Consider the following 27,985-nt stretch of genomic DNA (forward strand, 5'->3'; position numbering starts at 1 on the left):
AAAAGCTAATGATTAAGTTTATGTGGTCTTATAACAATCAGATATTGTTGAAAATTACTCACTTATACCATACTGACATAATATCTAGTGCATTTTGGTGCTACAATGTTTCTACTACTATCAATATAGTGCATGCATGTATGCATGTATGTATGTAAGTAGGTATGTATGTATGTATGTATGCATGCATGTATGTATGTATGTATGTATGTATGTATGTATGTATGTATGTATGTATGTATGTATGTATGTATGTACGTATGTACTAAAAGTGCTAAATGTCAGTTAGATGCCAGTTCAAGCAGAGGTTCTTGAAATGCATTGTAGTTTTGATGGTCCGATCCTTCCAACTCATTGATGGGATCCACATTCCTACAAACATAAATACAATATAATCACATATAGCTAGTGGTGGAATGTATGTGTTATAAAATTAGCTACAATGACTCAAGTGCATAGATGAAAACCGACATGCCTGTGCACATAATTATAATCACAGATACAGACACATACATATAATCATACTGCAGATAGTTTACAGTTTCAGTAGTGCATTGTATTGATGAATTGCACTGCACCCTTAAATGGTACCTCACGGCAGTGCTATTTGAAGGATTTCACCATTGTTTTCTGTGAATGATTATAATAATTATTGTACCACACCCTTGAATAGTACCACACCCTTGAATAGTACCACACTATACTTTTGTAAACATATGTTACAATTGTTCATATACCTTTAAGTATGATAGTGTCCTAACAGATTTATACACCCATCAATTAATTAGAATTCCAGATATTAGTTAATTAACCTTCTGAGTACAGTGGAACCTCAATTATCCGAACACCGATTATCTGAACTCTTAATTATCCGAACACCAAATTGACTGCTTAATTAGGTATTTTGTCAAAAAGTGTATGCTTTATTAGAGTAGTTGAGCAAAGCTAAGTATATAAATGTATGGATATTCGGTCTTACGTACTTTCGATTATCTGAACACCCTTCCCCCCAATTAGTTCGGATAATCAAGGTTCCACTGTAATACATCTCTTAGGTAAATAATTGATGATTTGTTGCACTTGCAAGTATGTAGCAGTGTGTTGTGTTTGTTTATTATGCAGTATGGTAGTAGGGTATATTAGGGATCATGGAAGTTTGCACTTCTCACAAAAAAATATTTACCAGAAACCAGCCTCACAATAACTTCATGGCATCTTGGCAGCATTGGTTAGGTATAACCAAGCCCAAAAGTGCCTTCAGTACAACCCAAAATGCTTCCAATAAGTTGCCACAATTTTTTTTTAATTGTGAAAGTTTCTACTGATTGACTGATGCCTTCAGACTAATGGTTGGCTACAGGTTTGATTTTTCACTGATGTTGCTTCAGGATGCCTTTTGCATACTTCCTGTGTCCTCATTTATCTTTGCTGACACCTCAAAGTGTCAATACACATATGCAGTGCATGATGGCTTCAATACATTTATAATGGGAATTGTTTGAATTTTCTGTTGTGACTTGATTGATTGCAGAGGCCCTTCTCGTAGTAGTAAGTGGCTAAGCAAAAAAAAATCATTCAGTTTTTGATAAAAGCACCAAACTTGGTACAATAAGCAAGAGATGGTCATATCCAAAAGCTGATCAAAGGAGGTGTCCATCCAGGTCATTAACTTGCAATGTTAATGAAGCATGGAGGGTCGAGGCATACAAAACCATAGATATGCAATATATTATTTCTATTGGATTGCTCCCGCACTTTTTACACTGAAATATTGGTTACATTAGAAATGTTTAAAAACAACACATTTTGAAAGATTTCTGATTGCACTTGCAAATTTGAACTACATCATGCTGTGTAGGCAAAAACAAAGATTTGAATGTGCTTGTATGGTTACATGACCACCTAGTTAAAAGTTTCCAAACATGCTCTAAGGAAATGATTTTGACATGACACCGTATCTGAGCATACCTTACTCAACTTCCACACAAAATTTGGTCACAAAGTGAATGATTTCATCAAAATTTGTTGCTTAGCTGCTCTACTATAGTGTTCTTCATTCAGGGGCGGTTCTAGAAAATTTGCTGACTGCCATCCAACTCAAAGGCAGAAAAGCAGGGTTCATTCTGAGACATTTTAATTACAGCAATTTTAGAATAAAAACACCGTAATCAATTATTTCACAGTTAAATCTTACCACTCTAAGTGTATACAGAAAGATTTGATGCATTAAATTATTGAAGAGTTGCTGAAGTCACAATAGCTTAATCAACAACTATTTCTAGAGGCGCTTAACACGTTTGAGGCCCGGGAGAAGCAATTTTATGTCGGAGAGAAGCAACGTACCGTATATGACCGTATTAAAGCCGGGCTCAAATACACACAGGGGCTCAAATATACGCTGGGTACAGCTAGGGGACTGTCATAATAAACGCCGGGGCTCATTTAAACGCCGGGGTGCTAATGATATGCACTGAAAGAGGTTCTAAACTCGTGTCAGCTGCCAACTATACAGTGATGTCTCGTCACCAGTCTTATGATGTCTTGTGTTGTTCGACTATGCCTTCTCTTCTGGTGATGGCCATAGCGTATTTATCGTGGTCATTGTCATCTTTCCGCCCGACTTCCAATGTTTCACCCAGTAGAGGAGTCCAAATGGGTTTATGCATGTGATGGGCTATGGGTTTCGTATTTTGTAGGTACTTGTACTGGCACCTGTCATTCTCAACAAGTGGCTAGTAAGAAATAAACACCCGGGTCCAATTAACACCGGTCTCATTTAAACGCCAGGTCAAAAATGATTTATAGGAAATAAACGCCCGGGCTTCTATACGGTCATATACGGTATATAGTTTAATCGCTACAGAAGTTACTATCTATTTAGTAATACACCTCATTTTAGACTTAAATTTTGCTTACCACTTTAATTATTTTTTTGATTTAAAAAAATCTGACTGGTTTCCAGAAACCGGTGAAACCCCCTTAGAACCGTGCCTGTCTTCGTTTGTAATGCATTAATTGTGATAGTTGAAAACAAAGCATAATGGCCACTGACTATTTCAGTAATGATTGATAGTTCGGATGCATATTCAGACAAAAATATGCCTGGTGTCATTCTTCTTGTAATGTGGTAAGTGTGGGTTCACAAGTCATAATAATGTTGCCAAAAAAAAATAATAAAAACAAGTACAAAGAAAATTAAGAGCTTCAAGTTCTTGATTAGGCATCAAAGAAATACAAAGTAGTGAACAAGGAAGGTCGCCTACACCTGAAGATATACTAGTGGATAGTTAATTACTAATTCAGTCATGGGGTAGACTGAAGTAGGATTACATGCCAATTGGTATATCTTTAGGTGTAGGCAACCTCCTTCGTTTCACTACTTAATTATTTCTTTAATCCCTAATCAAACTTAAAATTCCACTTTTTCTTTTATTTGTTCAAGTTTTTGCAACATGCTAGAGACTGGTAAACCCACGCAGACCACAGCCATTAAAGAATGGTAGACATATTATAATTTATTATAATTAATTTTGCATCTAAACATGCACCTCAACTATCAACTACCAAAAATAAGTGGCCATTATTGTTTTCTGCTATGTTCAGTAGTCAGTCAGTAGAAAACTCCAATGACTAAATAATTTGGAAGTATTCCGAGATGTGCTGCATAAAGGCTTGGCTATACCTAATACTGTCAAGATGCCATGAAGATATGGTAAGGCTGGATTTTTAGTCGATATAAGATAAAGAAAAAATTGAAAAAATTATTAGAGGGAGAATAGGGATCGCTGCCATGAAACAAGAAGGGATTGCTGATGTAAACCACAAATCCTTATTTTGACTCTCTGTCATAAATCTTTAGTTACAGTACATGCTCTGTCATTTTGAAATGAGTCAAAATAGGGATTTGTGGTTTACATTACCATCCCAACAATCCCTTCTTTTTTCAGCGATCCCTAATCTCCCTCCTAAAATTTTCAATTTTTTATTCATCTAGTTATGTACTTTTTATTAATCCAGTGATGGATTATGGATTTCTTTGGTTGATAATGAAGACTGTTCTGTAAAGTAACGCTGTCAAAGTTTCAGTACACACATGAAACTGATCAAATTGCAATGTGCATACTGCATACAGACTGAGAGTCTCCTACATGTAATATGAGCTACAATTTACATTACTAGTGCCTTTAATAGCTGTCAAATTCAGTGCAAGGATTGTTATTATACACTTGACTACATTTTTAGAGTATTTACGTGACTGCTCTATTATAGTATTTAATGTGGATAACCTGCCCACATACAATAATCACGGAGCGAAAAAACCACCTTGCAACAAAGTCTTCAGCACAGATTAAGTTCCTGGCCTATAATAAAGACATATTCTATTAGCCACAAACACAAACAGTGCATACCAAAAAAACTTAACCCTGAGTGTGATCTTGTATGGCTTCTATGCGTATTGCATTTTGGCAAAAAGAAACAGTCCCGGTTTGGGCTGTTTCCATCCAAAAACAAAATCAAAAATAGGTCATGGACACGCACAATGATCCATTCAGCAAGCCTTGCTATTTTTTATCCCAGGATTCCCCTTGTTAACTTCACTATGCCTGTGAAAGAATAATATTGTGAATAATAAGAATAATATAGATGAATAAAAAATTGGAAATTTTAAAATGGGAATAGGGATCGCTGAAAAAAGCCACAAAACAAGAAGGGATCGCTGGGGTGGTAATGTAAACCACAAATCCCTATTTTGACTCTCTGTCATAAATCTTTAGTTACATGCTCTGTCAATTTGAAGTAAGGGAGTTGTGGTTTACATTACCACCCCAGCGATCCCTTCTTGTTTTGTGGCTTTTTTCAGCAATCCCTATTCCCATTTTAAAATTTCCAATTTTTTATTCATCTAGTTGTGTACTTTTTATTAATCCAATAATGGATTATGAAGAAGACTGTGGTGAATAGTGTAATTTTGCATTCTATATAGTAACACTGTCAACATTTCAGTACACACATGAAACTGATCAAATTGCAATGTGCATACAGACTGAGAGTCTCCTAATATGAGCTACAATTTACATTACTGGTGCCTTTAATAGCTGTCAAATTCAGTGCAAGGATTGTTGTTATACACTTGACTGCAATAATACATCAGGGTGAACTCCCTTCAGATGGAAGAGGGCATATGTAACACCAGTATACAAGAAAGGCCCGTGCATCCATCGAACTATACACCTATATCATTGACTAGTATTTGCTGCAAGTTGTTGCAACACATAATCTCCTCAGCAATATCTTCTCACGCTATTGACTACAATATCATGTGTACAAATTAACATGGATTTCTTTGATTGATAATGAAGACTGATGTGAATAGTGTAATTTTGCATTCTGCATAGTAACGCCATCAACGTTTCAGTACAAACATGAAACCGATCAAATTGCAATGTGCATAGAGACTGAGAATCTCCCAGTGTGAGCTACAATTTACATTACTGGTGCCTTTAATAGCTGTCCAATTCAGTGCAAGGATTGTTGTTATACACTTGACTGCATTATTAGAGTATTTACATGACTACTCTATTAGAATATTTAATCTGGATAACCCGCCCACGTACAATAATCACGGAGCGAAAAAACCACCTTGCAACAAAGTCATCACCCGAGATTAAGCTTCCTGGCCTATACTGAGTTTAATAAAGACAGATTCTATTAGCCACAAGTAGCGCACACCAAAAAACTTTACTCTGAACGTGATCTTGTATGGCTTCTCGAGCGTAATGGTGTTTTGGCAAGAAGAAACGGCCCAGTTTGGGCTGTTTCCATCCGAAAACGAAATCAATAATAGGTCATGGACACGCACAATGATCCATTCAGCAAGCCTTGCTACTTTTTATCCCAGGATTCTCCTTGTAAACTTCGCTATGCCTGTGAAAGAATAATAATAATATTATGAATAATAATAATAATACAAACAAACTGGCAAATTTCAGTGTTGTCTGAAATACACATACTGTTTCCTTTCCACTTGATACTTACTAGTGGACCAATACTCATTGCAAAGAACCACTAGAGGGTTGTTTTGAGTTGAAGGATGCTTTTCAAGGTGGTTTTTAAGTGTGCGTTCTATTAGGATTTTTGCAAAAAAACATGGGCGATCCCTATTATGAACCCACTACCGTGCATGGTTCATGATTAACAAAACAGCAAATTTCAGTTTTGTCTGAAATACATGTACAGTTTCCTTTTCACTTGATACTTACTAATGGACCTATACTCATTGCAGAGAACCACTGGAGGGTTGTTTTGAGTTGAAGGATGCTTTTCAAGGTGGTTTTTAGGTGTGCGTTCTATTAGGATTTTTGCAAAAAAAACATGGGCGATCCCCATTATAAATCTATTATCGTGGTTCATGATACTGTACTGTATGTAGTGCTGTACACTTACACCGGTTAATCGATTAATTGTGATAAAATACCAATAACCGGTTACGAAATTATAATAACCGATAATTGATTACTTTGTGCGGCGGGCGCAATACATTGATTGTTTAGAAATGGCAGGACGCTATGATGAATTGGAAACGCCAAAGAATAAAATGTCGAAAGTATGAGAGCATTTTGGGTTTCCCAAAGGCGAAGCAGAAGGTAAGAAAGCTTACTGTAAGATTTGCAAAGTAGCAGTAGTTCACGCGGGAGGAACCACCAATTTGAATCATTTACACACGTGACACAGATTAATTCATGATGAACTCTACAAAGATTCCTCAAAAGAGTCCTCGTCATCGTCTCCTTCTACTATGGATAATTTCGTGAGCAAACGTGTGTCGCTTTTGCCACCATCTTCGGATAAAGCCAAGAGGCTAACTTGTGCTGTTTGTGAGATGATAGCAAGGGATATTCGCCCCGTCAGCATTGCTAACGATGTTGGATTTTTGAATTTGCTAAAGGAAGCGGAGCCACGATATGTCGTTCCATGCCGACCAACTGTTACAAGAAGCCTGAGCGATTTGTACAGTGAGAAGCGGCGCATCAGAGGAATTGTGGCGGGTGAGGAGTTTCTTAGCTGTGCAACTGATATGTGGTTGTCACGTAACGGAGATGGCTATATTGCCCTCACCTGCCATTTTAATCCTGATTTCAAAATGTGTTGTCATAATCTTCAGACTCATCATTTCCCTGGAACACACAACCACACTACAATTGCTCAAGCTCTGAATACTGCTGCCAAAGAGTGATGTATTAGTTTTGATAAGCAGCTTGTGGCATTTAGCACAGATAGTGGATCCAACATAGTTAAGGCTCTTGAAGATATGGATGTGCTCAGGCTTGCATGTGCAGGCCACACTTTAAACTTGGCTGTCCAGAAAGCCTTGCAAATACCTCAAGTTTCCATACCATTAGCAAGATGTAGAAAGCTTGTTAGCCATTTTCACAAATCACATGTGGACAGTGATGAATTCAAAAAAAACCAGCTGTTGTTTAGTGACATTCCGAAATGCAAACTTATTCATGATGTGGCAACTCGCTGGAATTCTACTTACGACATGATAGAACAAGTCTGTGAGCAGCAGCTGCCTATCAGCAGTGTATTACTGCAACGTCGAGATAGTTTGATGCATTTGGAACTACTCCCAAATGAATGGCGTATTTTGGAAGATATTGTCAAACTACTAAGGCCTTTTAAAATTGCTACTCAGCACCTCACTGGTGAAAAGTATCCCACCATCTCTACATTGGGACCTCTACATGAAATTCAAATCAAGGTAGCTTTCCAAGATGATAGCGAGGATTTAAGAAAGCTTTACAAGATGATAAGGATTCTAGATACACAGATCCCAATATTAAGTTTTTAATGTACAAGTCCTCATTTCTGGATCCTAGGTTCAAAACCCTGACACATTTATCATTGACAGCTAAACAAGAAATTTTTGATTGGGTTTTAGAAGATATTCTAAACTTAAACAATGATAATGAATCAAATCATGTTCAAATTGAGTGTGTTACTACCACAGAGTCTTCAGAGCCCTCCACTTCTTCCAGTAGTGACTGCAATGGACCTACAAGAAAAAAGAAGAAAAAAGTGCATTAATGGAGCTTATTGGAGACAAATTTCAATCTGAAAATGAGCAAACTACTGATACAACAACTTTTAAGGACATCGTGCATTCAGAACGACTTCGTTACAGAGGCGTAGCTAAGGGGGGGCAAGGGGGGGCATTTGCCCCCCCATCACTAAATGATTTTTTTTTAAACCTTCGTCACAAGTTTACCAGTATTAAACTGACACGCAAATGACTGTAAATTATGTACACTACTACGCGGTATCACCAGGGGCTGCTAGTGAATGCGCACACACAACATTCAACTCGCTCGCGAATCCATCAAACGAAAATATTAGACACATACTTCTATATTTAGCCTAGATTACTCGCGTGATAGAACATTTTTGAATCTAAAAAGAGTGACCCGCTTCTCCACGGCAGGAGTCACAACTCACAAGTGACAAAGGAGACCAGATGACGCTATGAACCTACTGTCTACGAGGTGATAAAGTGCTAGCTAAATAAATGTACCAAGTTTATTTTATCGAGTCGATCATACTGGACCTTTGTACGTACGGCAGTGCAGTCTGTTTTTACTTAGTCAGTCAGGTGGATCAGTCAAGCTTACAAGTTCTGCTAGCAAGACAGGTGGGATTTCGTGCAATACATGGCATTTGAATTTCGCTGAGTGAAGTGAGTGAATACGTCATCCTGTCAGCAGTGTGCTAGGACTGCAGCACAGGCTGTGGCTAACGTAAAGTAACCTGTATTTGCACTAAAGTATTAGCTCTACCGGACTGTGGATGAATTTGTTGGAGTACAATTGTGGCACGTGCGATGATGCTCGACAAATATAGCTACCTCGATTGGAAGCAGTCTGTACTGAAATGGTTATGTAGCTAGTTATTTAAGCTGTAATAATACAACACCGTATGTTGGCTAGCCCACCATTGGGTCATTAGCCTTTTTTGCAATTATGAATGATTTTGAGTGTTTCGTGGGAGCATGCCTGCCCCTCCATCACCTTCTAGCTAGCTACGCCCCTGCTTCGTTACAAAACTCAACCTTCAATATCAGTAGATCATCCTCCACTTCACTGGTGGTCTGTTTGTCAACACTTGTACCCAAATGTGAGTAAACTGGCATGCAAGTATCTTTGTGTGGTGGCCACTTCTGTGCCATCAGAGCAATTGTTTAGCACAGCTGGTAATGTTGTGTCTGTTAAAAGTGCTGCACTGCAGCCAGAAAATGTTGAGAAACAGATTTTTTTACATGACAATCTACCACCAGTGTCTTTACCTTACAGGCGTTGTGTACAGGATGAGGCATGTGACTGTGACTCTTGTAAAGCTTAGAAGAACCACCCAACATGTACTGTTGTGGTTTCTGTTGAACTATTGAGTAACTGTGTAACATTTGTGGTATGTTGTTTAAACTTGTTTTCATTTATGCTTGAAATGTAGACACTTGTACAAGGGGGTGTTATCACAACAACAAAGTTCATGTTTAGCCAATTAACCAGTGACAAAAATTTTGTAGGTGTACAGCACTAACTGTATGATAATGTAATGCAAATATAAAATACTGTATAGTGCACTCTTGGGTGCAGTACTGTTTGAAGGGTTTCATATATGGGCAAAAAATTAGTAGCATTCCTGCTGCTAGGGCTGAGACAAATGAGCGGCAATGAAATATTTTGACTCAAAACAAACATTCTTAAAATTCTGGGTAAAAGCTTGTAAAGGGAATATAACCAAAACCCGAACATTTTGATAGTCTGGAACATAACATGCTAATTGATGTGGCAACACAATGGACGTTGTGTACTTGGAAGGTTTAAGCAGTACGCACCCTCAGGGGTGTGGTCACCATTTACCATGGATTCATATATGTGACCAGATTTGCAAAAGAGGTCTTCCCACACACATCCAATTCTATGAACTTGGAAGGCGATAACTTATTGTTGAAGAAATGTATACATCAACCTAATTAACCTATAAGTTTTCTCCATCCATTCATCTATGTTGGTGCTCACTACTGACTACATTTCAAGTCAATAGTGTTTCCCTAGCTGAAGTTATTAAATCATCAAAGTTGGTAAATTGGATGTGTGTGGAATTCGCCTTTTTGCAAATCTGATGTACCACATACAGAAACACAGCATGACTATACATTGTCAATAGTTGTCTAGCTATACACAACACCCTTCCACCACACCTAGCTCTATATTGCCTACTTGTGTCCTAATTCTAACAACATAACTTTTTCTGCAGAGTCATGAAGTGTACCAAGCAAATAAACGCTTATAAATGCATATATTTATATAAATTAGTTTGGGGAAAGGGCAATTGAGGACATCATTGGAGGGAGGGGGTGTAATAAACTTCCACACAAGCTGGGTAGATTAAATGGCACAATACATAACTGGATTCAGAGGCAGATCCAGGGTTTGACAAGAGGGGTGCCCATGACCAGGTAGTTATATAAAGCTGGGGGTCTGGGGGACACAGCCTTCCAGAAGCTATAGGTACTGAATTTTTTAATGTAGAATAGTTTTATGCACAAGCATCTAAATCTAGTAATAAATCATACTTTCTAAGTGGTCTACATTAAGGGCTACATGTAGGGATCAGTGACAGTCATGAGTTCAGCTTTAAGCTTAAGTATAATTGTCATATACGAATGACATACAAAGGACCAAGTGGATTTAAAATCCTATCAGGCTGTGCCCATGCATTAGTACTACAAATGCAAGTTTTTTCAGTGGAGGATTGTATAAAGTTTTACATACAGCGACTGTTCTATTACAGTATTTGACTGATTGTTCTATTACAGTGTCTCAATCTTGCGTATAGTAAATTTTTTTGGGAGGGTGCTGGGATTAAACAGTTGACGAAAAAGCAAATAGGTCTTCCAATAAATACAGTAGTACCAATGTAGTACTGTGTAGTAGGGACCACAAAGGTGTGGACGAGGCCCATGAAAAAACATCACCCAAAAACCAGCTTCACTTTTACCTGACGACGATAAAGCAGTATTGGTTAAGTAAAACTAAGCCCAAACAAGCCTTCAGATTGACCCAAATGCTTTCAACAAGTTGATATGGAATTTTAAACTTAAGTTTTTACACAGAATTTTCTACTGACTGATGACTGAGTATTAAACTGACTGACTGATGCCTTCAGACAAGCATAACTCGATAGCTGCTAAGACTACGGGTTTGATTTTTTCACTGTTCGACGTCACTTCAGCCATACACATGCCTTTTGGCATACTGCAGTATGTACAATGCATTCTTCAGAGACTTACCAGCGTCCTCCTCTGTATCCCATTCATCTTTGCTGACAGCGAAAGGTGTCGATTTGGCGGTAGTGCGTGATGACTTCCCTTCGAAATGGAAATCATCCATATTTATCATAGTGGCTACTTTGATTGCAGGGATGCTTTTCTAACAGTTCTTGATTTGCAATGCCATATATGTAACAGGTTGGGTGCACAGTGCCATTTCTTTCTTTTGATGCAGTATACGTGGATTCACCAGTCATAATAATTTTATTTTACAAAAAAAGTTAACAAACAAGCACACAAAAAATTAGGAATTTTTAACTAGAGTAGGGACCATAGCACGTTGATAAAAGTACTGAAACAAGTACACGATATTATAAATCACAGTAAAACAATAAGAAACATATATCCTTACAGTGCTCAAGATACTATAATAGAAATTCACAGTAGGGATATAACACTTCTTATTGTTTTACTGTGATTTAATATCATGAATATTATAGTTGTCACCACTGATGCTGTTATATCAAATAAGCTGACTTTTGTATAACTTGCCATGCACAAATAATTAGTGCTTCATCTGCCTTCCCTTGATCCTCAGTTGCTGTCTACTGTGTTTGTATAATACATACATCTTATAGGGTTATGTATTTATAACTAGACAACCACACGAAGTAGTTGGTGGGAGGGAGAAAATGATTTCTGTCTGTCAACATTATATGCGTCTGCTTGACAGCGGGTGTCATGATCATAAACCTGCCTGGCTAGTCAATGAATTAGTGTGACATCATCACTTTTCGCTTATCCTATAAGATTGGTTTATATTCCTAAATCACCAAGTATGTCACATGTAAGTTCAATTCATCATGCTATGGCAAATCACAAATGGGTTGCACGCATGGTTTGTGATTTACTGTAAATCAGGAAAAATTCGGCATAGAAAATTTTTGTCTATTAAAATTTTGACGCAACACATTTTTGTCACTGGCATAATCAATGAAAAAAAAATTTGACGGAATAACTATACATTAATATTTGTACGCATAAATTTTTCATATAGTTAAAAATAATTTGTCATTTTAATTTTTGTCGATACAGCCAGCGATGAAAATATTTTGATGATGAATTTTTGTGTTCTTGAAGTGTATTAACTTTATATACTGTGGTATGATAGAATCGTATTCCATGAAGCATGCTAACTTTGATTTTTTGCAAGGCAATAAACAGCAGCCTATATAACTAACTACAACCAATGTAAATAATTGTACACTTATAGTAGGACTGAGACAAATAGTTTGAAGCTTCAAAGCTCCGCTCATCTTCATAACATTCAGATGGTACTTTACCCCACCAAAGCTTCATTACCACAGATACTAACAAGTTGAACCAGTTGCACAAGTATTTTCACTCCTTGTGGAAGCTGCCAATTACACATTTTTTGGTATTATACTACTGGAGTTATAACAAAGTGTAGGAGTTTGTACTATAGTGTACACCCTAATAACCATCAATTGTGTTCATTAATTGTTGACATGACATTTGTAACAAAGCTTCGAAGCTTTGGTAACATTTTCAAAAGAAGCTTTGGAGGATGTATTTGCACATTCGTTCCAGCCCTACTTTGTAGTAAGTTAAATTTATCAGTTATCAAACACAAGAAAAACGAATGCCAGTAGTTTAGGCATACATATACAAGGAATCAAATGAGAACAGATAAATTATTAGAACAATTGTCCCAGCCCTGCCTGTGGCACAATTCAAGTAATTACAATATATTATGTACTCACAGGTATGCTGCTTTCACGTTTACATGCACATGTTCTTAGACAATATTAGCATCATGTACTATATTTACCAAGTACTCAATATGCACCAACACTATTATCAGTACTCTGTGGTGTTATTCAATGTGACCAATAAAATCTATAACTTCACAATTCAGACACAAGATCAGTCATATAAATAAGCACATTATAAGCTATATTATGATAATATTATACATACATGCTATGGTGACTCTTACTGGTTAACAGCATTTTCATCAGCCACTCTGTTATCATTACCAATGGGAACGTAGTGATGACGACGTTTCTTTTTTGCAATGTAAGAATGCATCGTTTTTCTGATAATGACCAAGCAAAACAGAAGCAGTGGAAGAATGAATAAAGTCAGTGATATTTCTGTGGTCACACTGTGTAAAAAAGGAAATGTGTTAATATTAATAACCAGCACCATCACTAGCAATATCAGTCCATCCAATGCATTCAATAACTCATCTTGATATGGCTGAGCCCACATGTGGATCATTGCAATAACAACTAAAGTTGTCTGTAGGTAAAACAACATGTTGTAATAGTTACTGTTACCTACAAATACAATTAACATGATCGCTTGACGACATATCAGATAATAAGCAGCAAACCAGCGATACTTGTCCTTGTAGCATCCTTGAAACTGATCCAGTAATGGTTTGATATTGATAAAGTTAATTTTCCTACTTAACAATGGCTCCAGTAATAACAACAGTGGTAAACCAATCCCTACGACCAGTTCACAGGTTACTGCCACAATACCATATATGGCATGATGACCATGAAAATATCCAATGTGTGGAGATGCATATGTGTATACTTCATTAACATCAGTAAACTTGAGTGGTCTCAGTAACTGTAGTGAAGTGGATGTTAATGATGTGTAAGATAGTAATAGGAGAAGACAGATAACACGAATGATACATCTACTGACAAGTACTGTTATTCTCACTGAACATCTAGCTGCCAGTACAATTACCAATGTCAGTATCGAAACAGCAACAGCATGAGAGTAGTGGATAAACAACTGGTCTATTCCACTTAATTTTTTTACAAAGCAAAGTTGTCCAAGAAATTGAGGAGATAGTTGTGCAAAACTTGATAGGATAGAGACAAATTGAAATGCACCATCTGAAATGTATGGATTGTTATCCAACAAGATACTCATCACACTGTAGTAATAGATTATCCCATACACATATCCTGATGATATCTGAAAGTTAAAGTACATTAAACTAAACACACCAACTACCACTACAATCCAATACAAGCAGGTCAACACTAGCACTAACACTGTCATTCCAGTGCTACAATGGTCTATACTGATACAGTCAGTAGAGTCATATGCTAGAGTGTATCCTGGACCACATTTTCCACAAGCACTTCCTAACCTGTGATCATTACACTGACCATTAACTGTCTTGGGTAATTCAAAATATCCCTGTGTAGTCTCATTACGACCAACAAATTTACAGTAATGGTTAGGACACAATGATGTAGTTGGTGTTCCCCCAACACTACCAAACCAGTAACCTCTTCTGATCTCATTGTAAGTGTCAGAACACCGCACATTGTGATAATAGCAAATACACATATCTTTCTTTTCACTATAAACATTTCCAGGATGACCAATACAAGGTAATAATTCCACTATTAGTGCAGTACTAATCTGCTTGAATGTAAGAAAGTTAGACCTTAGGTACAATGTAACATTTATACCATTTTCTGTAATTCTTTGTCCGAAAAATTTTATATTAAGATATGAAGAATTATCAATTAAAACATGCTCTAAATCTGGCTTGACAGAACCTGGGCAATCAATACATTCTATACCAAACTGTGTTGGTTCAGCAGGTTTTCCAAAGTAATCGAAAGTAGCACCATTAAACTTCACCTCATGACCAAGAATATTGTTCTTTATGTAGTAAATGTTGTGATCAGAGTTAGATGATATGTTAACACCACCATTGTTTGGGAAATATAATCTCAGTTCATGTGGTGAAGTGACTATAGGAGATTCTGTGCCATTAAAATAGGTACAATTGTGATAGGTGGTGATACTGTGAATGACTTGAGAATAGTTAAACTGACACGGCGTATAAATGATTGAAGTAGAACTACTGACATCTGTGTCAACTTCGCATAATTTTGGAATGCTGAAATATATAGAACTACCCGAAATTCCAGCTAAATTGTTTGTAAACACAGCCGAACTGTTATCCAACTGTGAAATACTAAATTCAGGACAATCATATGGCAGAACTACATATATAGCTCCTCCATGTTCTATTGCTGAATTGTTAATGAAGTGAAGTACTGCTCCAATATCTATTGTAATTGTAGATCCTTGATCAAGGTATAATGCTGCTCCATTGCTAGCAGTATTATTTTCAAACAAAACTGATCCACACAGTATGCTAGATGAGGACAAGTGCATAGAACTACCAATGTTATTTATGAAGGTTGAAGAAGTCACCTGAATGTTTGTGCATCTTTCCGCATAAACAATGCTATCATCAGCATAATTTTGATGAAATACACTATGGGAGATCATCACAGTAGAATTGGTCACATCCGTAGCTATGACAATATACAATGCTGCACCAACACCAGGTGAGCTATTATTAGAAAAATAACATTCACTGATACATAGGTATAAAGTATCAACACCAGAATTGAACTGGACATACACAACACCTCCTGTGTCTCCTGCGTAATTGTTTGATTGCATACTAACCCTGGTTAAATTGAGATATACAACACTGCTACTCAATACCATAAAGACAGTACCACCACCACCACGGTACGCTGCAGTACTACAGTTGACAATTTGCACATCTACTAAAGTGAACATAGCAGTACCACTTGGAAAAAATCCCACTGTAGCTACTCCATCGTCATCATCAGTTGATGGTGTGTTGTTAGTAAAACTAGAATTACTGATTAAAACAGATAGGTAATTACCAGTAGGAGACAACCACAATGTGCTACCAGCATTTCTGCAAAACACTGAAGAAGATACTACCATTCTACTGCTGGTATCAGCACTTCCTAAATAACCAATACCAGCTACATACGAAGCGCCGACTGCAACATTATCACACACAAAGATTTCTATCAGTTTGATTAGCAGTGATCCATCAGAAAAAACTTGGAAAAATGCTGCACCATTGTTAGAAACAAAGAGAGTTCTAACAACAGTGATGTCTAGTGAAGCAACATTATTTTCTGAGACCAAAACCAAACCACCTGCAGAACCAAATAAACTATGCATATTGCAAAAATGTCCATTGCTCAAGAAATAGCTTTCGCAAACTGTTACAGTCAGATGCTTGTTATCTATTCCTATACTTAGTCCACCACAAGTATCATTTGATGCAGTAGTCTGACTGTTATACAAAAATTCAGTTTTGTTTATTACTACATATCCAGACATTTTTAATATAGAAACAGCTTGTATTTGAGAATGTTGAAAGGTACAGTTAAGCAGTGAAATATTACTGGTAATATTAAATGTCACTCCTGCAATATTTGTTCCATTAGGATCACCACACCTGTCCCATGTGATCCCCTCAATGACCACATTATCACATGACTCACAGTACACACCCCCACTATTGTTACACATGATTGTAGTAGCACCATTACCAGTTATTGTGATGTTGTTTAGATCACCTGATCCCATTTTGATGTTATCTTCTAGTGTAACTGATTCTGATGTAATGTTGATTACAGTGTTACTGGTCATATAGAGTAAAGCAGTGGATAGTGAAGAACAAGAACAGTTCTTTCCATCTATGCAACATTCAGTACTGTTCCTACCACTGGTAGTGTTGATGGTGATGGCCATGGCATGAACATGTTGACAGATCATGATTAAACTAATCCACATCAAGATAAGTGTTACAATCCTACATAAGAAAGAGATCATGGGCAATTTAGTTAAATGCTTTAGGCTATATCACACAGTATGATAGTACTATATATCAGGGATCACAAAGATTTGTAACTTCCCAAGAAAAGAATTATTGACCGAAACTGGCCTCACAATAGACTCTTTCCAAAATATGTCATTGCTTAGCAACATCTTTCTGACATTTTGATTAGGGCCACTATCAACAATTACAACTGTGCTACATTGAAATATGGTGGTGAAAGCAGCTCGAGCAGAGTGGTATTGCTGAACAACAGGACATGGAAATCTTCGACGTTGCAAATTAGTGTTCTGGCTAGAGGCAGGTGGCTATCAGGGTTGAACAAGGTGTGAAACATCAACAACACTACTTTCCTCAAATTTCCTTGCCTATCCAAACAAGAAGCTATTACATAGCATTTTAGTCTTGGTGATCATTAGTACTGTATTGGTGATAGCAACTATAGCGGTGGCTGACCACCCACATGCTATTTAACAGTTTCTTGTACTGGCAGACAAGGAAATCAGTGTTGTCGATCTTTCACCCTGATAATCACTTGCCTCTAACCAGAAAACTAATTTGCAACCTCAAAGACTTCCATGGCCTAGCTGTTGTTCAACAATACCACTCTGCTCGAGCTGTTTTCACCATTGTATTTCAATGTAGCGCAATCATGATTATTTATAGTGGCCCCAATCAAATGTCGGAAAAGTGTTGCTAAGTGATGGCACATTTTTGGAAAGAGTCTATACCTTCACAGTGCTTTGGTCACTGACTGAGACTTCCTTACTACTTACTTTTTAGTGCTTACAGACAGTATAACTCAAAATGGGCTTGATTTTTTTTGCTGTTAGGTTTGATGTTGGCAGGTGCCTTTGGCATACCACAGTAGTATAATGCGGAATTACCTTTGCCCCCATTATTTCCTTTCTACAGCACATTCGTAGTATAGCTAATCTTTGTCACATAAGGATGAAACAAAAATTGTCCATTATACAATCAATGATTAAGGCTCACAAACATGTTTACAACATAAAGACATACTTGTTCCACTGGAATGAAACGCATGTACCTTTTAGATATTAGTGTTTTTGGCAGGGGCTCAGATGAAAGCAAACTGACTATAGTTTAGCTTTCAAAGTATAAGGTATACTGAGTTTGAAACCAAGCTGCATACATCGTAACAACTTTTCTATTCACTCTGGCAATATTTTTGGTGTAATTTTTCTGTTATAAGCACTTTTTCATTTCATGTATCCCTTTTCTCTGATTCTGAACCTTTGTATGCATACTTTTTCATGCTATCAAACAGTACGGTAGTACTGTTTTTAGATGCTCGGTGCTTAAAATGCCACTTATAAATAATTATCATCCAAGAGACATCTTATGCGACGAAAATCACCTTTGCTGAATATTAGTCCATCTAATTTCAAACTAAAAACAAGAAAGGACTTACAGGCATCCAGATATAGAATTTCAAAAAAAAAATCACTGAAACTCAAATTTTCATTTACCTGCCTACCTGTCTGTCTGCCTGCCCGCCTGCCAGACCACAAATGCAAGGCTGGAAGCCAAATGAAGCAGTGCACAGGCACAATTTTACACTACAATTAACAAACACTCACCAGTGGGATGTGCCCCTTTGGGCCTCTGCACCTTGTCTTTCCTTTATCTTCAATCAGGATGGTCTTTGTCCTTCTTCACACAATGAAACCATAGTGAAATTTTCCCTATCAACACTTTCCTTGAGCAGCATATTTAGACGCACAAACTTATTTAAGCTTTAAGCGCTTACACTTGGTAGGTACCTGTAACTTCACAATAAATTCAAGACCATGCCTATTAACACAATCTTGGTTAATTAATAATGGTCGAGCACAGAGACCACACCTCTTAACAATCTATTTACTTGATCATGATGCCCATTTTTATTGGTCTAGCTGTATTCATAATGCTAAATATGTAGTGACACACACCCTGGTAGGGTGTAAGGCTGACTTGAGATACTCTAATACAACAATCACTGAAACAGAATTGTCACAAGTGTATAGCTGTGTGGTATAATAAAAAAACCAAACTAGTATATTAAAAATTATTAATTAAAAAAATGAATTAGGGATCCAAGTGATAAAAAGTAGTGAAATAAGAGATGAATGATGGTATTACAGCATAGCTTGGGGGGAAAATCCCTACAGAACAAAAAAAAACATGCCAATGTAGAGATTTCCTATTGAGCTATTTATTCATTTCTTGTTTCACTACTTTTTTATTGCTTGGATCCCTACTTCATTTTTAAATTAATCATTTTAATATACTAGTCTCATTCAAAACACCTGTGCACATTTCATTGTACTTGTCATCAATAACAATGAATGAAGCTGGGAACGACACGTGTAGCTCCAATTTACTTACTTTAACTGTTTGAGGCGTGGAGCAAAAATTACAGTTGTAAAGTCATGTTCTTGTCCGCTCCATATGAAAACACTTTTTCAATAAACAGTTCCAGGCTTCACAGCACTATTAAATGTTTGAACAAGAGTTGTTAACAAATAACAAACACACAAACTGACTATATGTTGAAAGGTCCGTGTTTACTTCCTAGTAGAAATTTTCAAAGGGGGTATCAGTTTTTACAACAGAGATGTAGTTCTAGGATTTTCAGGATGGGGAGAGGGCAGAAGTCACTCAACACAACATGTGAACATGCCCCCACCCCCCAGAAAATTTACCCTACTGAGATTTAATTTGGTAACAATTTTGACATTCTGAATCACTGTATGTGAATCACTGAATGTATACAAATACAGGTACGTATCTGTGCTATTTCAGAGACCTGATTATTGTGCCAATCTGAAGGTCTCTAAATAACAGATACCTGGATTCGGGCAATAAACGATTTAGACTATGGCTCGTGTGGCTCTGGTCACTGCCAGTAATAAAAATAACTCACTGGTTGGTTTCCTATGAATACAATCATCCTTATGATCCAGCGAGGTTTTCTAACTACACCTTTACACTCTAGCAATGATTTCTGATGGCTGTTGTGACTGGAATCTAACAAAGTACGTGACACACATGACAAGAAGTTAACACTCATACAAGTTGCAAAGATTTGAAAATTGACAGTAGCTTTCCATCTATACGTTCATGATCTTGGATAGCCATGGATAGAAGGAAATTGATTTGGATTCCTGTAAAAGTATTGACTGTTATGCACACACAAGATATTTCAAGCCCACTAGTGTTCATTGTATCACAGAAGGTATTCTGCTTACCATCCATCAAGGATCACTCAATGTGATAACACTACTGAATGGGCTTGAAGTATCTTGTTTCAGAATAGTCAGCACTTTTAAAGCTATAAATACACGAGACCAGAGGAGGTTGGTCAGAGGAGGTTGGTCACGTGTCATAATCCTATGATGCGAAATTATGCAACCAAGCGTTGTTCTACGTGTTAAGGCTTGTTTAGCAGCTAGGGAAGCAGCACATTGTACTGAGAAGGCTTGTAATATCACTGGGATGCTCTGGTATGGATATACAATTTGTCATTTAGAATATTAAGAGGTGTGAAGGTTGAATTAGTTCAACTCTTCCTTTGAGATCACGAGATGAATGATGACGCGTGACCAACCTCCTCTGCACTGAGACAACATACAGTCACATACTACTATACTGTAGTATGTACTACACATTTTGATGATGGCTGCTAAACAAGTGAAGAAGATTGTCAATACTCTCAGTTGTCCAATATGTTACAAGTTATTCAAGAAGCCCAAGTATCTACCTTCTCACAATTCCTACTGTGAACAGTGTCTAGAAAACTGACCACATGATCCATGAAGGCTCGTTAATTTAAAGAGCCAAGAAGTCTCTAGTTTGGGATCTGCAAGAGTAGATCGCTGGTAAAATCTGGACAAATAAGTTAATGATAATTAAGATCTTATGGTAATCTTGAAATCTCACTTAAAATCTTTAATATTTCAAAATCTCGTCCTGGGTTTTGTCGAGTTTGTCGATCCTTCTTCTGAATCAGTGGAGCATCACTAAATGTAATAAATGTTACAATGGTTGAAAAGAATTTATTTCTATCACTTTTGTACATTGAGAATTCATCAAGAAGCGAGGATGGCCAAGACAAACAGCAAATGTTGCCATAACATTTTTAATAAAGCACTTGCGGAACAATCCACATGTTTCATTTGTTAAATTCATCAAGAGAAGCCAAATGGCACCTTGTTGCTAACCCATGAATGAAATACGCAGCAATTAAAGTGGTAACAAAAATTTGCACAGAGCTGCACATGACAACTACAGTAACCCTCGGTGCCCTGAGACTTAACAATGTTAATATGCATGTTAACTAAACACCAGAACCACTAACCAATAATTATTATCAAGACATGTGCAAACTATGTGGCACTAGTAGTACCTATCATAACGGTACTGTAACATGGTCAACAAAGAGAAATGAATTTGTACCAAAGTGTATAAAGCAGTACTATTCTCTGTAGCTATACTGCAAATAGAGAAATCAACACACAGTTGCATGCACACTTCCTGGCTCACTGTTAGGCAAGCAGTTAGTTAAGACAATAAGCAATTGAAATCTATTAACTCTTAACCCAAAAACTGGACCAAATATGCGTTCCTTGGACAAAATACTGTAGCTTTTGAAGCATACTTCCTATGGCTACACAATTTACGCTCATCTGCTTGGATGTATAGATTAAAATGGTACCTAGGGTTTTACCCTAATGCTAAATTGTAAGGCCAAAACTTGCTGTGTAAGCAGCTTTTTGGTAAAGATACACGCAAACCCTTTACATACTTTTATAAAATGATCCGCAACTCGATGGTTGCTCCTATCAACTTGCAACAAACGTCTTTCAGCTGTCCATTAAATTCTCCATCAGGCCATACATGACTCACATGATTAAACTCACAATCAAAACTAAACAGGTGGCAAGAATATGTAATCATGGAATGCACATTGCCATCACCTAACACTTTATAACAAGTGAAGCCTTTGCAGTTACAGTGTTCATTTAAACTTCTCCAAGTAGCCCAGTGAACAGAATTTTAACCAATGTTTAGTTTTAGGCTGATATGCTGTGAAGTGATACCAGGATGCAATGAACTTACTATGAGCAAAAAAGGAAAGCATGTATAAACCTGCAAAAAAAAAATGTTGAGGTAACCAAATGATGAGCGTTTTATTTTGCATATGAATTGTTGATACGTGCACAGATTGGTGAGTAAGTGTCATCATGCACCAGCAATAGCTGACATATGAAAAAGTAGATCAAGTAACCGAAAAGAATAAGTAGTCGTGTCACCATACTAATTAATAATGTAGCTAATTGGCATCCATTGTCTGCTTGAGTGATTCTCTGTGCGATGATCCTAAAGAAAGAGATGATTGCCATTGATTCAAAATATGATTTAGATGAAATGCTTAAATTATAAACAAGGTTGTGAGCTAACTAATTAGGTAAAGAAGTTAGGCTATTATAATTAACAGTGATGTTGCTAAAATATACATTATGTGTAACTAAGTGCCCTTGATCTTAGTACCGTCACAACATTCAAGATGGGAATCAGAAGTTCCCACTTGGTGTAGAGTTAATATACTCAGGTCAGTTGGCAATCTGGGTTAACTATTCATAAATGATGATATGTGGTAAATTAATCACATGACCCCTATAGCCAAGCCACACTGGTTATGGGGAAGATTGATAATACTGGTGAAATGAACATTTCTTCCACTTCTGTTACTCCCTAAAAGAATGAGACAGATGTAAATAAGGTAGTAAACTTTGTGTTTAAAGGTTTACTGTTGGCGTGGAACTGAGAAATCACTTTGTAAATGTCTACAAATTTAACGTTTCTCAAAAATCACAGTGTTCAGTATAGGATCAAGATTAGAGATCTACAATACATATCAATATGACAATATATTGATACAGCAAATAAGTATCACGATATGATACTGCACTTAGAAAAATTTTAATGTTGATATATCAAAATACTCTAGTAGTACAGTCAGTGATAGCTATATAGTGTAATACTGTCATACTGTAACAGCGATCTCTTTCTTACAAACAAATAGAAAGCCTCTCTATTATTTGTTCTATAAAGAACAGTGTAACAAGAAGCCATACAAATACACATGTATAAGTATATACAACTGTTACTGTTTAGTGAACTTCTATGTAATGCCCAACATCAGGTGATAACATTTTAAGATTTAGCGGTTGAGGACCTGTGCTGCAATTGGTGAATTACTTAGTGGACAACAGTACTGGATATAAAGTTTACTTTGTCAGACGTCTGATGGTAGACTGATAAAAAAGACAGACAAAAGCCAATTCCTATTGTATACCAGGAACGGGAGCCGATTGTGGTGCCCGTCTTACTGGAGGCGGCACTGTAAGGAGGATCATTGATTATTCAAGCTTTCTCAATGTTGGTTATGAAGTATACCTAAAGCACTCAGTGCAAGTAGAGAAGACAGAAAGTAAAATAGAAGCATATAGTAGCTTGCTAGGTACATGAACACATTTATGTACTTTTAAACAGTTTTTCAAAAGCAACATACAATAAAGAGTCCAAAGAGATGGGCTCATGTTTCTTACTAAATAGTTTGCATGGGGACAGTCAGATCTTGTGCCGGCAATCCTGAAAGCTGGCTACGCCCCTGATAGTGGTTAGCTAAAATGACTGGTTACGCTAGCTAGTACTAGCCATAACAATCCATGACCACTTCTTTATAACATTGTGATACAGCATCGTATCAAACAGTTTTTTAATTGTGATACGTGATACACAAAATGCACCATATCACAGAACCCTAATTAATAGAACAATCAAATGTTCTATAAGATCAACAAAATGTGTTGAATTGTGTAGCAAAATTCAGAATTTCAAGTTTAAAAAGGAATATAACATCATACTTACTGAACCAGGGTTCATATTAAAAAAACAACTTTGGGTAATGACAGTCATTAATACAACATTTACAAGTACCACTTTCATCAATTGACATGTTTAGAAATCACTCCATGCAAATACAACATCTCTCCAGACGCAGTGCACTAAGACTGCAATGAAAATTTCTTATTTTGGCAATAACTTCAGGATCATCAAACTGTGGAATAGAGCTAAGCGGTATTGATAAAAATAATACCTTTAGTATTTTTCACTTGATATAACTTGATATCAGGTTGCTTGCAAATGAGCTCAAGTTTTCATTTACTATAAATGTAACCCACAAGTAGTGATATGGCAAACTAACACTCTTGTTTGCTTATTTTGGTAATAAAGCGCAAGTCAGCTGGCTTTCTATGATCTCTAATCCAAGGTTCACAAGGGTATTGCTAAATGATAAAAATTAAATACCCCTGTGTTCACAGTTTTCATAAATACCTTGGTTAATTCATACCTTAATATACCAGTATACCGCCTACCCCTAACGTGGTCATACTAGTATTAGTTGAAAGTAACAGATCGTGCAGTATTGAATTGATCACTTTTACCATTATTAACTCTTGTTTTTACTGTTGACATGAAAGTCATGACTGCCATGCATCATCATTACTGTAAGGCTAATTACTCCATGATGGCACCATATTTCCAATAGTAAATTACACCATTGCAAACAATAAACTAAAGTAGAACTGAAGTATGTATCGCTCCCCTTACTATAATTTTTGTAGACTGAAGTGTCTACATGTTTCCTTACTGAAAAGTTACTTACACGGCTATTTTTGGCCTCATCGTTTAGCATTAGGGTAATTCCATAGGTATCATTTTAATCCTTGTTACATCAAGAGTAGAATGACATAAATTGTGTAGCCATGCATAGGACAGGCACTTGAAAGTTACAGTGCTTTGTACAAAGCACACATGTTTAATTCCAGTTTTCTGGATTACGCGGGTTTAAGGGTGAAAAATATCCTATTCACCACTCAGTGCTGAAAACGTTGTCACAAGCCATCCAAGTGTACAATAACCCCACCCTTTAAAACCAAAACAAGTCAGTCCAGTATTCCGGTCCAATGATTACACACTACCCACCTGCATCTTTCATTACAGGATAACACACCCATCAAAGGCGAATCGTGACATAGCTATATAAATTATCCCTATAAAGAAACGCTTCCACAATGGCTGTACCAAATTTTGAGAGTCCATGCATGCATAGTACATAAATATAAAGATATTGGTATTCACGAATTGTGAGACAGTGTAACTGGCCAGGGCGAGCTCCATAAAGCAGTAATCATGCAATGACAGCTGATGTTTGCCCGTGAATTTACCAGAGTTTTGACTAGGTGATGGCAATCAAGCACTATCACAATCCTTGATCCTGGTCGCAAGTGTACCAACTGGCTAGTGTGGCAGTGACTACCCCTTGGAAAACTACAGTAGAAAGCAAAGCTCTTTAAAATATTGAGATTGTTAGGCTACTACTGTTGATACAAGTAACGCTATTCATGTACTAACCAACTTCATCAGTCATTCTATAGTTATCCAAGGGGTAGTCACTAGAGATACACCGATAATCGGATCGGTGATTGGATCAGTTGCCAATATGGTAATTTCTACCATATTGGTAATCAGCACAAACGCTCTGAGAACCGATGTCGCTGCCGATAGTTTGCATGGCAAATAGGAGTGCCATCATTTGTAGCAATGAAAAGCTTTTTTACTCACAACAAACAAATAGAAAGCCTCTCTATACTATTCCATAAAAGCACTAAGTTACAAGAAGCTATATGATTGCTCGTGTAAATACTGCTATTTGTGTTAAAATATTCTTACCCAGATTTTCTGAAAATGGTAGCTGTTACACTTTTTAACAATTAAGAACTGCACCACAGGAAAGTTAAACTGATAATCTGTGAATAGTAGCCATCTTGATAACTAATCAAAACAAAGAGTAATGCAGACAAGAGAGTATGTATTAAAATATTTGTGGTGCCTAATTGTCTGGGCTGTGTAATAGAGGTCACACCAACCAAAGGTACTGTGTGCCTTACAGCGTGTTTATACTAGACGCAGAATTCGAGCTATTGTGGCATAATTCAATCCGGAACAATTAACGCTTCAGTGTAAACACATGCTGAATCGAACCATGCAAATTCAATGGAGCTACCTACCTGAGGTGGTCCAGTTTGATTCAATGCGACTCACATCTGCGTGTAAACAGTTGTGACCTTGCAGTTCAATTTAACTCTTAATAAATGGAATAAAAGTACGGACAGTTACAGCTAAAATGGCGACTGTAATGATGAAATGAAGCAACAGTGAAGTATTTAGGCGATGATATGGAAGGACAGCTTCAAGAACAACACTAGGGCTCAACGTAAACATGTGCGCGTGTGAATCAATAGTTAACTAACTACACGGAGTTGCGAGTTGTCGCCAACACTGAGGCCAACACTTAAAACTTTATCATGTCTACTAACTAACAATCATGATACCTCTACAAGGACAAGGACCAGAACCATTGTTCCCCCAGCAAGGTATCAATCTGGAAGTGCTTGAGGACAAGCTCAATTAAGGGGAGGATGATGTAACAGTGTTACTTATTATATTTAGTTACCATTGTAGACTTTTACTAGTACTAGTTAATATGTTGTAATTGTGATTATCACGCATGCATGTAGAGTGGTCATTAATAAGATAGAGGTACCATTGTCTTAGTCTCGCGTGGCCAGACCGCTTTTTTCTGTATATTGGGTGGGGAAAAAAGGGTCTGGTACAACTCCAATAGCTGTTTACTTCTGAGCCGTCCCCACATTCCGGGGACGCTAATTGAATAACATTGGTCACAAAGGAGGTGCCATGACGTCAGTAAAACTATGAAGTATTCTTACACTCCTGCTCCGGTTGTGAGTCTTGTTACACGATGAGGATTAACTTTCAAGAGGCTATAAAAGAGACATTGGAGCAAATTAAGATTCGTTTAAAGGATAAACAGATCTCTAGTTAACTTACTGACGTCATGGCACCTCCTTTGTGACCAATGTTATTCAATTAGCGTCCCCGGAATGTGGGGACGGCTCAGAAGTAAACAGCTATTGGAGTTGCACCAAAACCTTTTTTCCCCACCCAATATACGGAAAAAAGCGGTCTGGCCACGCGAGATTACCATTGCCTCGTGTCAACTTTAATAACGCAACAGCGTTCCAGCCCATATAAAACATTTTCTAAGCCGGTTAGAGACCACGCCCTCGGATCTTCGTGCTAGGTCTCTAACCTACACATACAAAACACGGCAGAAATGCTTAATAATCTCGTCACCGAGTATAGATTATTTAAGCCCACCTCAAATTAATGAATCACCAGTAAATACACACATTCACACACAACTTACAAGTGTTTTTCCGAGTGGCTGTTCATGGTAAAATCATGTACCATGCGAGAGCATTAGCGAGCCAACTCCACACTGTGCTGTATAAACGTCACCCTGGCACAGTTGGGTGATCACGTGCCTTTGTTCATTTTTTTACGGTGTAGACTATCTGACTATATAATTTTATTTTATTGTTTACCCACAAAGTGCATCACCTACCAGCAGTTCTGACAGTTTAATTGTCGGTTAAGCTAAACGGGAAGTCGAGGGACAAACCATGTTGGATTTCATCATCCTGCTAGCCTTTTCCATCGTGTTGGGATCGACTATTGTAGTGGTGGTCCTCTACTTCAAAACGTTGTTGGATCTAGGCACAATTTTTGTGCATTGGTTATCAGAGAAGCCAAAACTGCATATTTTGCATGATGTAGAGTGATAATACAGGAAAACAGTATTGTTTTGTATGCTTGTTCAGGGCACAGCTGAAAAACAGCTTTTGCTGATGCTGTCTCCCTGGTTAAATAACATTAAAAAATAAGAATAAAACAAAACAAAAAAAGAACCAGCTAGC

General features: G+C 37.2%; 1 protein-coding gene across 2 annotated transcripts; it reads right to left on the bottom strand.

Annotated features, from left to right (window-relative positions):
* LOC136243523 (uncharacterized) lies at window positions 1-27,548 on the bottom strand. Of its 2 annotated transcripts, none has more exons than XM_066035035.1 (3): window positions 27,436-27,548; window positions 13,350-17,048; window positions 1-372 (listed from the first exon to the last, which is right to left on the bottom strand). In XM_066035035.1, the coding sequence occupies exons 1-3, from the start codon at window positions 27,477-27,479 to the stop codon at window positions 282-284; spliced, it is 3,834 nt and encodes a 1,277-aa protein (XP_065891107.1). In that variant the 5' UTR covers window positions 27,480-27,548; the 3' UTR covers window positions 1-281. The 2 variants fall into 2 exon arrangements, with proteins under 2 accessions (XP_065891107.1, XP_065891108.1); XM_066035036.1 differs by having other exon boundaries at window positions 13,331-17,048.
* Window positions 27,549-27,985: the final 437 nt, after the last annotated feature.

This window comes from Dysidea avara, chromosome 13, assembly GCF_963678975.1.
Source record: "Dysidea avara chromosome 13, odDysAvar1.4, whole genome shotgun sequence".
Classification (NCBI taxonomy): Eukaryota; Metazoa; Porifera; class Demospongiae; order Dictyoceratida; family Dysideidae; genus Dysidea; species Dysidea avara.